At 43.4% G+C, this 13931-nt stretch overlaps 1 protein-coding gene across 2 annotated transcripts in view; it reads right to left on the bottom strand.

The window, feature by feature from the left end:
* Positions 1–594: 594 nt before the first annotated feature.
* Positions 595–13931, bottom strand: part of MAP1B (microtubule associated protein 1B) — a 100310-nt gene continuing 86973 nt past the window's right edge. For both annotated transcript variants that reach the window (XM_007974893.3, XM_007974895.3), the window contains 3 exons: positions 7335–13836; positions 3882–4120; positions 595–2572 (listed from right to left, as the gene is read on the bottom strand). In XM_007974893.3, the coding sequence (XP_007973084.3) occupies positions 2417–2572; positions 3882–4120; positions 7335–13836 (6897 nt within the window). In that variant the 3' untranslated portion in view covers positions 595–2416. The remainder of the gene's footprint in view (positions 2573–3881; positions 4121–7334; positions 13837–13931) is intronic.

The following is a 13931-nucleotide window of genomic DNA, read 5'->3' on the forward strand; positions in this document are numbered from 1 at the left end:
TGAGTTTATACTCAATGAAATTCATTTGCGTCACAATGACTTTTCCATCATGTGTTAATTTCTTGTACCCTTAATATGTTATTTTTCAAGGACTTGAAAGAAATGGGGTAATAAATAAAAGCTGCATTTCTAGAGAAGCCTAACAAAAATAGAATATTAATTTTCTTTAAAAAATTAAACATTTGAAAAATGTAATTCACAGCATTAAGTAGACTGCACAGGTCCTCAGTGAAAGGACCCTGAAGAAGCATTTTTTTAAACCCTCATTGTAGTTAGCAGTGCAAAACATACACTTATCAGACAAAAATAAACTAAAATGTTAATTCTGAAATAAATAACTAACATAGAAAATAAAATGAGGTCATTGTTCTCTACTCCGTAGATCTTAGAGTCTGCAGGAAATGTAATGTGACAGAGCACAACACAGTTGTCACGGAGAAGTTTGCCGCATCTGAACACTGGGTGCATTGATCTGCAACTTGAAACTTGATGTCAGTTTTAATCATGATCTGGCCTCCCAGGTTCACAGTTCAATGATGACAATGATGGAAATTTTCTCTAAACTCTACATGAACCGTAGGAGTTGAGAATTCATTTGTTTTCAATGTACTATTTCTTTTATTTATTTATTTTTTTCCAGAAAAGAAAATCCCAAAGCAAATTTGTGCTAGGGTTCTTTGAACTTGGCTCTTTTACCTCATGGTTGAAGATCTTGAAAGAAGTATGTAGGATACCACTGGGTGATGTACTTGTCAAGGCCCTGAAAAGTAGCCTACCATGCCATTCTCCCCCACTCTCAAGTAGCACTTTTATGTTATGGGAATCAAGGGGTGGGAGGTATCATTATTCCTGGTAGTCATGGGTTTTTAATAAATATCATTACTGCAATATCAGACTTCAATCTTGCCAGAACTTCAAAAAACATTATTCAATTTTTGTCTTACGAAACACTTAAAAAAAAGACTATCACTTGAGAATTTTCTTTGCAATTTCCTGTAAATGAAAACATTTGTTAAAAAGTTCATCTATGAAAAGTTCTCACATATCTTAAAAAAAAATTCTTCTGTACACTTGTTCCCATAATTATGTTGAAATTAATGGAAAATTTAAAAAGCCAATGTAAGACAAAGGTAAATACTGTACACTTGCTGAGAACCTCTTCCACCATAAGATTCACTGTTTTCCCAGTTCTGATCATAGAAGCCATTTCAGTCTTGAACTTGCAGTAGTAAAGAAGCTGTGAAAGGCACAACTTGTTTGACTGAGAGGCCACAGGTGCACTGAAGTGGGATTCAACACACATGACTCAGCATCAAACTGTTGGACCCATCAGACCAGCTTCTGGTACCCCCACACGTGCTCACCCACGTGCTCCTTTAAGTATCTATAATCCTATAGGGATGTTTTATAAACTTGCTGTCTCACATTAAAAAATAAGTGCATCAAGTATCTTTGTACATTCAAGTCACTTCCTAAGGCAAATTGTCTACCATATGTACTCCCAACTGCTTTGGTATTTGCTTCAGTTAATTGGGGTGGACTTGGGTGTTGCTGCATGCAGGTTAATCGACTCAGAGTGGACTAAGTGGGTGGACAAATGCTGGGAGCATGCCTTAGATCAATCTACTTGTGTGTTTAGAGTCTGAGAGTTCTGAATGGGGCCCAAACCACTCGCATGGCCAGTCTACACTCACTACATCATGTCAGTGTGTAGCCTTCAAACTGAAGGAGCTTAATTAAGATGTGAAAATATCACATGCCCTCATAACAAGTTTTGTTCTTTTTACTTTTCTTCTAGCCAACTTGTTTTAGAAAATTAAGACTCTTTTTGATGACTCAGACTGACAAGAATGGAAAACTTTGCCTATGTAGACTAAAGAATGCCTACTGCCTGAGAAAATACAGACCTAATTGTTGGTTATTTTCTCCTCCTTACCCCACCCTGCTCTCTCTTTTTCTCTCTGGGTATCTCACCAGAACTCTCTGTCATTACATCTCCTTCTCTTGCATTCCTTTTCTTTCTCATTCTTTCTCCGTCTCTCTCCTGCGTTCTCTTTGTGCTCTCACTCTCTCTCACTCTCTCCCGCGCTCGCTCTCTCTCTAAGACAAATGCCTCTACCTAGCAGAAGTCAGTTGGGTTGGCTAGTGCATGGTTTCCAAATGTTCAGCAGAGATGAACTGGGGTAGGTAATTTTGCAGGAACTTGAACCCTATTGTGGGAATACTGTTACTTCCCTTAGCAATCAGCAAAAACTGAGAAATTTAGTGACTTGCATCACCATGACACAGTATAGCATTTGGCAGGTAATTGTTCAGCGACTTAACTAGATGAATTGACTTTTTAGAAAAGGTGATTTCAAATTGAAGAATTTCTGGAAACAAAGTTCAGATCCTGTGGTGTGGCTGGCCTTGCTTTTTACAGTTCAATCTTGCATGCAGGGAAGGATTCATCTTGCATAACCACTGTGCTGCTGCTTGCTAAAACCATGATGTTGAGGTCTTGCTGTTTCTCGTGGGTCTCCTGGTACCATTCCCTCATCACTTCTGAGTCATGAGTTGGGATCAGTGTCACCTGCAGGGAGAGACAAAAAAAAAAATAGCTATTTAAGGGCAGAAACAGAAACCATGTGAAAAGAAGAAAACGAATAGCAAGGTATTAGTTAGACCACTGGAAGAAGAAGGGAAATGAGACAAAAATTTTCTATTTTCCTCAAGAAATGCAAAGGATTTTTCAATGTATATTTTCCAGGAACCGGAATAAAGCTGCAAAGAAAAGCTGTTGTTTCTGAGGGAAATTGAAGGCTGGAACCAAAAGCAACTAATCACTTGTCAATTCATTCATCTACATTCACTGTCAGTTTCTCAGTTCTTTACTGCTAAGAAAGTGCTTCTGTTAGGGTACAATTTCTTGTATTTCCTTTAACACAACTGGTAAGTTTTGCATAAAAGATATTGCATATTTAATCCAAGGAGTTTTATCATGCACTTCAAAGCCCTCAAAAGCCCACTCATTGTGCGTAACTAACATTTTGTCCTGAGAACAAAGATCTGCACCTTTACTTTATGTGTGTGGTTGGGGATGGAGGTATGGAGGTATGGGGTGGGTAGGTAATGTCCTGAATAGTATAAATTCCATCTAGTATTCAGTAAGAAGCCACTGGGTGCCTCTCATTAGATTTCATATGATCAACTAACAAGTAATTCTATATAATATGATACAAGCACAATTTACCATGTAATTTTGTACAGAACCACAAATAAAACTTGATAAGCAAAGATCACAGCTGAATTAATAATGGCTCGTTCTAAGAATCATTTAAGGCCAGGAGTTCAAGACCAGCCTGGGCAACATAGAGAGACCCTGTCATTAAATAAATAAGGGATGGTTTGTGGTCAGGCGTGATGTTTGGGAGTTGGGAGTGTCCTGTGAGGGACTATATTCAGCAATGGTCCTACTGTGGAATTTCACATGGACAGCTGGTTTTCTAAATGGCCCTATTCCTAGCTACAGTCTACTCATAAAACACAAAGGAAGAAAGGAAATATGACCACTTTGATTCACACACACAAGACTCTTGGCATACTGGAGGAAGGGCAATGAATCTTGGGCCCATTTTGCAGATATATGGTTTCTGCTTTAGTTAAGGTGGCTTTCCTCCAAGGCTGTGGTTGCTGGTGGTGCCAAGATTATTATTTCTTGTACTACCTACTGTATGTTAAACTGACTTTGTTCTCAGGATATTTCATGTGTGATAGACACAGGAGGCTCCTCATGTGAATCCACAGCCAGCCACATGAGGCGCCTCTTTAAACATGGTTCCTTCCCATTGCCTCTGGACACAGCTCAATCTGCAGTGCAGACACTGTTGAGGAGTTCTCACCTGCATGTTGCTGCCCCACTGAGCCTTTCCTTCCAACAAAGCGTCCAGGACAGCCCGGCTGGGCTCCTCAGCAGCAGGGTCATTCCCACTCACCACGTAGTAGGAAGACCGTACTCTCTTGAAAAATTCCACATCAACATTCTTACTATTGCTGTGGTTAGGAATGTAGCACAGGTCCAAATACACAGGGAGGCCTGGGGGCACAGTGGAGGACTTGGTTGCCTTGGTAGTTCCTGGTCCTTGGGTAAATAAACAAAGACAAAGCAAGGTCATAGCAAGGTGAAGAGACCATACATGCAGCACATGTTCCCTACTCAATCACACCTTCCCTACTCAATCACAAGCAGGTCCTCTGGGACATGCAAAGTGGTGACAGCATTTCCATCTCCCTGGGAATCTGTCAAGGGCGCTTGCGCTAGCAATGTGACAAAACATAACATGGTTGTTTATCATCTCAATAGGAGAAGTGAAGAATGGGATGGTTTCCCTTTGTGGACAGCCAACATTAGGAAGCAAGAAGAGTTTGAAGGCCTTTCCCAAGATGGCACTAGATATAATACTCCTCCTAAAGAAGCTGCTAATGTGCTTCTTTATTTGATAAGTGATCTAAGAAGTACATTTTAAAAGTCAAAAGAAAACATCTGTATTTGGCAAAACATAGCTAAGTTATCTTAGTAATCCACTTTAGCGTCTCATGATTGCAATTTTGTCCACAGCTGGGTATTATACCCTAATGTTCCACTTAGTAAATAGTTTTGATCTTAACCCCATATGATTTCCAAGGCCTTCAGCACCTCAGTCTCACTCACAAACTGATGAAACACCATATTCTCTCCTTAGCACAGTATTCTGAAAACTGATGCTTCTTTCCCTAGACAAGGCTGGGTGCCGAACTTGGGCAAAGGACGGTTCAGAAAGACCAGGCTTTCCCTAACTAATCAGGACATATCAGCCTGCAACCAAAACCCCCAGTCAAATCATAAAGGCCTGGGAAAACTAACTTGTTCCAGTTAGGAAGTTTAAAGCTTTTGAAACGTTAATAGAACTAGCATTTTGAGGCAGTGGTTCTTTAGCCTGACTACATAATTAGAATCACCTCGGATGCTTAGTACTGACACCCAGGCCTCATTCTCTAGAGTCTGACTTAAGTAGGTTTGGGTTGGGGTCTGGCACTACTGTCTTTTAAAAGCACCCCAGGTGATTCTAACATGCAGCTGGTTTCATTGCTGTAAAGCCAATTAAAATACCAGCTAGATTTTATATGCTTAATCCTCTTTCTCCATAGGATATTTAAAGACTATCATCCCAGATTCAAAACCACCAGCTAATTCTATCAACTGTCCAGTTTTATTTTTAGAGGGGTCAGGGAGTGGTGAGAATCAGCCAAAGTAATAATTGGATAAGCTGATTCATTCTATGAATAGATCAATAGGTTATTTTAATGAATCTGAGCTGAAAGCCCTCAAAATACCCAGTGGGGGCCTCCTAAAGAATTCTGACTTGTAGTAGAAGTTTGTGAGTTACAGTTCTTCCAGTAATTAAACATGTCTGCAATTTCCCCCTCTACTCTAAATCACTACCATCAACATCAAATGAATATTGCTCACAGAAGCACAAACCAACAGAACTGCTGAAAGTTGGCCCAGGTTTGCTTTAAAAGTCAATTAGTACTGCAACTTTGCCTTTGTAGACATCTAAAAGCATCTCCAAAATAAATGAAAATTAACTCATTTTCACTTATTACTTTGCTTTTAAATTACCTCTTTAAATGTCCAAAAAGTTTTTTTAAAAAGTCAATTGTGTGGGCTAGGATGTATATGTTCTGGCAAACTTGGGAGTAAATTTCAGTTGGTTTTATCTGTTTAAATGGATTTCATGTTTTCTCCCTAAGTGCAGGTCAGTTGTCAACTCTTTCAGATGAAAGGGTTAATTATCTGGTGGTTTGTCATTCATTTTAAACATGAAAAAAATTCCAATTATTTTCTACGTGCATGTAAAAAGGCCAAATGTGCTGAGAACTGAGTCTTAAAATTGATACTCCATATTGTTTAAAGTAAAAACTTGTAGTTTTAACAAATCTAAATCCTAAAGTGTACTTAATTGGAGAGCTGCAAAGATTAATCTCTATCAGATTTTCCCTAATAAATCAGGGCAATGTTACTTAAATTATGTTGTGCCTTACATGTTTGAGTCCATTTATATTACTTTGTGAATTGTGATCTAAAATCTCTGAATAATTACCTAAAGCAAATAAAATGTATGAATGCCAATCCTTGTGATTGATGTGACGCAACAAAATGAAGCAGTACTGCAGAGACCAGTTCCATCAAAAGCCCAGGTCATTACCGAGAACATGATAAATCTGGGAATCATGACCAAAACATGAATGATCAAAAATCAGGGATATCTGCTCTTGCCAAGTGGAATTTCATTTGCTTATTTATTTTTGAGAGACAGGGTCTTGCTCTGTCGCCTAGGCTTGGAGTGCAGTGATACATACAATTCTGGCTCACTGCAGCCTTGACCTCTTGGGCTAAAGTGATCCTCCTGCCTCAGCCTCCCAAGTAGCTAAGACTACAAGGATATGCCACCACACCGAACTAATTAAAGACATTTTTTTGTGGAGATAGGGTCTTGCTATGTTGCATAGGCTGGTCTCAACCTCCTGGGCTGAAGCTAACCTCCTACCTCAGCCTCCCAAAGTTCTGAAATTACAGGCATGAGGCCATGCACCCAGCTTCCAAGTGGAATTTTAATCTGAAATAGCAGTGAGTCTCTACTAATGAGGCCATGGGTAAGAGAAGGGTAAGGAAAGAGTCATCAATGTTTTTCTCTTAATTTTCCCTGGATACTCACTGGTCACCTGAAATTATAGTACTTTTTGGCTGACATGAAAATGGAACACTGCCTTTAATGAAGATTTATCTCCAACCTGGTTATGTTTTAAATAAAAATGTAAAAATTTTTAATTTTAAAATTTAATTTTTTTTAAAAAAGGACTCTAAATCTTCAGTCTAGACTGGTCGATCCAGTCTTGGTGTGAAACCTCTGGTTCTCCTTAGGCCTTTAGGAGCTCCTGGCCTGTGTTACCCTGTTGGATTCTGGGGCCAGCATGGCTGAAACCAGTCTTCCAGAAGCATTTGAAAGACACATCCTTGGTTCTGAAGATTTAGAACAGGGTTGTAGTTGCTGTGTTCCGAAGTGGCACAAAATCAGGAATCCCATGTGATGAATCACAGCTGCTTTGAACCATACACTGAGCTATTTCCAAGCCTTAAGGCCACACTGGACTGAGATATATACCTTTGGGCAGAGGAGAAGAGTACAGGGAAGGTAAAGCATCAGTTGTGCTCCCTCATCTTCCCAGTACAAAGCCAAACAGGGAAATATAAAGGTTGTAAATTAAGTAGAATGGTTGTGGTATATATCCAATGCCCGGCCTTCTCAACCTACCTGCAGTGGCGGTCTTGGCCGACTTGGATGCAGAGGCATTGGCAGCATTCTTGGTCTCCTTGTCCTTCTCTTCCCCACGTGCAGCTTTGACCTCAGGAGTGGTGGTGGGTTTTGCTGCCTTTTCCACAGATTCTTTCTTCTTAGGAGAAGCCACCCTGGACACCTTATCCGAGGATTCTTTCAAGCCCGCTGGTTTTGGTGAAGCTGCCAAGGGCTTAGACTTCCCATCACTCTTTTTGACAGGTGAAGATGACTTGGTCTTTGTACCTGGCTTTTTGGTTTTGGTCTTCTCTTTCAGATCTTTCTTTAGAGCTTTGCCCAGGTTCTGCTCAAGGGCCAAGGCCTCTGGGTCCACCATGGACACATCAGGATGGCGTGGCGAAGGGCTGCGGTCTTGCACGGGAGCTGGAGGTGGGTCCATGTGTTTGTATGTGACAGTTTTATCTGTGGGGATGGTTTCCGACTCGTCTTCAGAGTCGATATTGGCATCAGCCGTGATGGAGGGGCACTCTTCAGTCTCCGGGGGAACATCAGAGTCGGTCTGGGATGGGGCCGACTCACTGACTGAGGTGGGAGGGGTTTCATCACACTGTCGGCCCTGTTGCTTTCCTCCTGGAGGCGGTGGGGCTCCCCCTGATTGAGTGAGGGGCTTTTCAGATTCTTCAGTGGGCTCTTCACTGGCAAACCACTCAAGAGGATTGGGATTAATGAAGGAGGGTGAAAGCTCTGTCTTGGGGTGCTTGTATTCACAGGAGGACACGAGGCATAAATCGACATCCTGGCGGGCTTCTGAGGGGGACTTCTTTTCTGCAGTGTAGCATAGGTCTGAAGTCTCGTAGGAATATGTGGATGCCTGAGGGGTTCTAGTGATTTTCTCTGTAGTCTCGTAACAGTATGTGGAAGTATCGGGGGTTCGTGTCGTCTTTGTAGCTGTCTCATAGGAGTAACTTTCAGACTCAGGGAAACTGGTAATTTTCTCAGTGGTCTCATAAGAGTAGCTGGGGTCCCCAAGTGTGTGGCCACCATCTTCAGAGTCATCATAGCCATTGCTGATGTCATCCAGAAGCCTTCTAGACCTCTCAGTCTTTTCATAGCTGTAACCACTCACTTCAGGGGGGCTGGTGGTCTTTTCACTTATGTCATATGAGTACCCACCCTCTTCAGGGGTCCGTGTGGTCTTCTCAATAATTTCATAGGAATAGTCACCATCTTCAGGGGTCTTGGTGGTTTTCCCAATGGTCTCATAGGAGTAGCCACTGTCACTTGGGGATTTTGTGGTTCTCTCTATCTTCTCATAGTAATAGCTGCCCACATCTGAGGTCCGGGTGGTCTTCTCATAAGACTCGTAGTCATAATCTTCTTCATCTGGGGACCTAGTTGTTTTCTCAGGCTTTTGATAGGCATAGCTAAAGTCACCAGGTGTCTTCCCTCCACTGTCCTTCTCCAGGCCAGGTGTGGCCAAATCTCTATTCAAGGCTAGATGGTGTTGCATGGTATCAAATAACACTGAGGCACGGAAGCCATAGGGCTCTGCGGATGCTGCATCTATGGGTGGAGAAGAGGAAGTGTGGCAAGCTGCTGTTTTCTCTTTGACTGCAGAGGTAGAATCTGAAAAAGTAGGTGAATATAAAGGAGAGGACTCTCGTGGGGTGAGTGGAGAGATATCAGATTTTGGAGAGAGCTTCTCTCCTTCCAGACTTTGCACTTTTTCAGAGGTGAGTGAGGCATATAAGGACATGTCTCTCGGAGGAGCAACATCAGATAGAGTATCTTCTTGGAGAGGAGAAGCGATCTGAGAAGGGGTATGAGCAGAAGAGGTGGATGGGGAGGCCTCTACCTGAGACACTGAGATGAGCTCAGAAAGATCATTATCTTGGGTATAGGACGGCTCCTCCATAGTTGGTATCTTATGTGATAAACTGGAGTCCTGCATGTCAGAAGGACTGTAGTCCACTTCAGTTGGCCCATTTTCAGTGATGTGAAGCACACCTGCACCCACTGTAGGATGATCTGGAGACTGTCGACTGAAGTCCATAGCAAGGGAGTGCTCAGGAGATTCTTGGCCAAATTCAATAGACATTGAGGACTGTTCAGATCTGTGATCTTGAACGGGTGTCCTGGACTTTGCAGTTTTAGGGGAGAAGTCTGGTGGGGAAATTGACATCGGTCTTGGGCATTCTTCTTTAGATGGAGACATTTCTGTTTCCTGGAATGTGGTAGGTGTTTGCACAACAGACACTGAAAGTGAGTCATCTACTTCTGTGGAATGTGGGGAGCCAACCTCAGCATGCAGAGAAGGAGACACATCATCTGTTGTTGGTTCTGGAAATGAGCTCGTAGCCACCGAGGCTGTGGACACTGAGGCCACACCCTCCATATGAGAGTATGTGTCTTCCGCTACACCCTCATCAACAGGAGTAGCTGACTTGTCTGAGACAGTACCTTCAGAAATGGACATCTTAGTGTCTTCTTTAAAAGATCCAAACTGACTGACATCTATTTGTGTGGGAGAAACATCTCCTAATTTCCTTTCATCCAGAGCCAGTGCTGGTTGAGAACTCGTGGCTTCAACATCATCAGTTTTCTTTGCTTGGCCAAAGTCTTCTTTTATTGGTACAAAGTCTGTGCTTTTCCCTTCCTGTTTGTCTTGGTAAAGACTAGTAGAAGTCATTTCAGAAACTGGACTTACTTGATCTGGAGAGCCTTGTTTTTCACTCTTTTCTTCAAAGGGGCTTTCGGCACCTCTGCCAGAAGTCTTGTCATCAGCACTTAGAAAACTTTCATAGGCAGACTCGGATCCAATGAGGGGCGGGCTGCGTAAAGGAGACAAAACTTTTTCAATAGGAGACTCTGAGTCAGGCACGGGCTCATCCATGGGGCTTACTGAAGCTCTTTCACTGTCATCTTTGGCATCACTGAATTCAAAACTCACTGGAACTGCTGGTGGTTTTTCGATTACTTCTGTAGGGAGGTGACTGGATTTCTCATCGGTGGGAGACTGGTAGTAAGGTGTGTGACCAGCACTGCCAGTCACGGACTGAGATGGTGACACCACTTCCAGAGTCTTGTCCTCAGGACTAGCACAATGTTCTTCAACTACTTCTTGGGTCACCTCCGGAGACACCGGGGCTACTTCTGCCTCTGCGGAGACTTTAATCTCATTGGGCGTCAGAGAGAAGTTCACACTACGTTCACCCAGGGGGGTCTTTTCTAAGGGTGATGGTGGAGATGGACTCAGGGATGGGCTCTTTGATGGGCTGAGCTTTTCACCTGAAACAGCTGAGATGGTATCTTTGATGTCCAACGTGGTGCTGGCTTTCACTTCAGAGCAGTAAGCATCACGTAGAGCAGATCTGCTGAATTTGTCTTCCTCCATGGAAGAGGGTGGTGATATGGTAGAGGCTGAAGCATTGTAATCCTTGCCATCAGTGGCATCTGTTTTTGATCCTTCAGAAAATCCATTGAGTGGTGTAACATCAGCAGGTTTAGAGTATTCCTGAGAATACAATGAAGACTCGTATTTGGTGATATTTACGAATTCCTGAGAAGGGGACTCCGTCTCTTCATTGTTGGTCTCATCGCTCATCACATCTCGAGGGGTAGACATCTCATCCATGGGGGTAGGCTCACTGGATATCTCAATAGTAGACTGAGTGTAGCCAGAGGTGGCAGTGAATTCCTCAGGCTGGTCTTCTCGATTCTCCTCATCAGAAGCTGTGGCCTCGCTCTCTGAACCTCCAGGTAAAGTCTCATCATGAATTGAAGATGCAGGTTCTCGGCCAGGAGACTGGGCTCCTGGTTGCTTGGTTGGTGTGGTGAGGAATCCATACTGCTCCTCGGCACCACCAGCCTCTGCAGCCTTGTCGACCACAGCCATCACATAGTCTTCAGCTTCCATTTTTTCCAGCTCATATTCCTCCTCTCTGGCATCTTCAGCTTTGTCCTCCTCATCAGCCTCCTCCTCAGATTGTTCAGCCTCTCCTTTCTCAATGGCCTCATCCATGTCTTCTTCGGCTCGGTCATCCCCACTGGCCACAGACTCCCTCTTCTCCCTGATGTATGCATCAGCCTCCGCCTTGGCACTTTCCTCATACTCAGTGGGGCTGTGCTTAGAGGCGCTCACACATATGTGTTCCTCCCCATCCTCTTCTGGCTCCTCAGCCTCCTCAGTTTCTGCCTTCTCTTCATAGTCTCCAGTCTCTGAGGATTCTTCAAAACCCGCTCCTTCATCTTCAAATTTTTCAATGTCATCTACTCCCTGCTTCTCGACGGGCTCCAGCTCCTCAGGTGTCTGTTCACATTCGCCTTCCCCTTCAGTGGTGGTGATTCCCTCATCAGGGGACTCGGCAGGACCTTTGGTGACTTCTGTCTCCTTCTGGATGACGTAGGCTTCGACTGGCTCGGTTTCCTTCAGTTTCTCTTCACCTTCGATTAGCTCCAGCTGAGGCTTGATGTCCTTTGTTACATCGACCTCTTCAGCCTTTAACTCTTCAAAGTCCTTGGTTAGATCTTCAGGAGATGACATAAGGGACCTCTCAGCTTCAAGTTCTTTGGCAGGGCCAGTGGCCGCTATTCCAGCTGCTGCCACCACGGCTGCTGTGGCAGCTCCAGTGCCGACAGCTGCAGCGACAGCCTCTGTGGCCTTGCCTTCCTTCTTAATGACTTTTATTTTCCCCTTCTCCTTTGGCTTCCCGGCGGCAACAGAATCTTTCTTGACAGGCTCTTCCTTCTTGGGTACTTTTGGTTTTAAAGCAGCTGGTTTTTTTGCTTCAGATAGAGGAGTAGATGATTTCTTTGCATCTTTAGGGAGCTTCTTAATTTCTTTTTTGGGTTCCTTTTCTTCCTTTTTCACTTCCTTCTTCTCTTCCTTCTTAACTTCCTTCTTGGCTTCCTTCAGCGGTGTTTCTTTCTTAACCTCTTTCTTGGGTTCTTTTTTCTCTTCTTTCTTGATTTCTTTTTTGACTTCTTTTTTCACCTCTTCCTTTTTTGGTTTTTCCTCCTTCTTGATAGGTGTTTTTTCCTCCTTTTTAGCCACTTCTTTCTTTGGCTTTTCCTTCTCCTCTTTCTTGTCTTCAGGCTTTGCCTTTGTTTCCTTTTTCACCGTCTTCTCCTTGGCGGCTTTGGGTTTGACATCTGTGGCTTGCTTCTCAGCCACCTCGGCCTTCACTGGAGATGGCTCTTCTTTGCTGGGAACCTCCTTTTCAGTCACTGAAGGTTTGGTCTCTGTTTTTACTGGCTTGTCTTTTTTCACTGTTACTTTTTCTTTGCTTTCAACTTTGGGTGGCTTTTCCACGTGATTCACTTTTGTGACCTCAGGGGTTTCTTCTTTTGACTCCTTGCGCACGGATTTGCTAGGAAGTGGTTTTGTGGCTGGCTTCAGACTTTCTCGGCTATCAGCCCTCTGTTTCAGTTTTGTTTGTTTCACCACAGGAGTGGGCACCTGGCCAGTGAGATCCTTTTGGGTGGCCAGTGGCTGCTTCAGAAAGTCTAGATGTTTGAGTTTTTCCAACCCTTCCAGGATATTGTATTGGGTGCTGTTCCCAGGAAACAGGACTCGGATGATTTTTTCCGCAGGGTTTGCTGGATGCCACACAATCAAAGATGAGACTGAAGTTAAGTAGGAAATTGGGAGATCTACTTCTTGACCATTAGGCAGAATGAGTTCAGCCTTGTCTTTGTTGGTGCCAGTCCACTGCTGCATAAAATACTGCATTTCCTTGCTGCTCTTGACTGGATTAAGCACATACATCTCAAGTTTACCCACTCCCATTTTTTGGAAAAGAATGACAGGATCAATAGTATTGCCTACACTTCTAAACAGAGGTTCTGGTCTCATGGACAATTTGTTTAGGTACTGGAGAGTGAAGCATGCTTCTTCTATGCTTCTCTTCATCTTGATGTTTGGCTCTGGATTTTTGAGATTTTCAGGTACATTGAGAAATACAACTCCTAAGTCAGGGGAGATGAGGTTTTTCATCCAGTCACTATTTGTGGTGGAGCCCTGGGACTGTTCTTCCTCGAGCTCTGCAATTTTCCGCTGTAGCATGCTGTTTATTCCAGGCAAATTGTCATCCCCAATGTGGGTGAGCAGGATGGAGTCCACTCGGTCTAAGTGTCGGATGAGCTTCCAGAAGCAGGATTTTCTCTCCGATCCGCCATTGATGAGCATATTGAAACCATTCACTGCAAACAAGGCAGAATCTCCCCTCCCTCCTGGAAAAATATAACAGCAGGGCTTGGAGAGCTTCAGAAATCCACCCGATGTGGGAGGTTCCAGGATGTCAAAGGGAGATGGGACTTCCACTGATTCTGAGAGATACTCAGTAAACTCAGAAAGTCCTTCCATTTCTGGCAAGATAGAAGCTGAATTGAGTTTAATATTGATGAAGTCTTGGAGATTGTGTCTGTCAAGATTGGAGTTCTTCCAGTCCCCTTCTTCAGGACAGAACAGGGTTAAGCTGGCTTTGTTAGCAGGATGGGTGGTGCTTAGTAACTCCCCGATCTGGGTTTTAAAAAAAGAAAGAAAGAAAGAAAGAAAAGGTGTAAGTGATTATCATCACTAATCCATCATCTCCAGCTATAACTATGTGTTCTAGG

This window comes from Chlorocebus sabaeus, chromosome 4 (genome assembly GCF_047675955.1).
Source record: "Chlorocebus sabaeus isolate Y175 chromosome 4, mChlSab1.0.hap1, whole genome shotgun sequence".
Classification (NCBI taxonomy): Eukaryota; Metazoa; Chordata; class Mammalia; order Primates; family Cercopithecidae; genus Chlorocebus; species Chlorocebus sabaeus.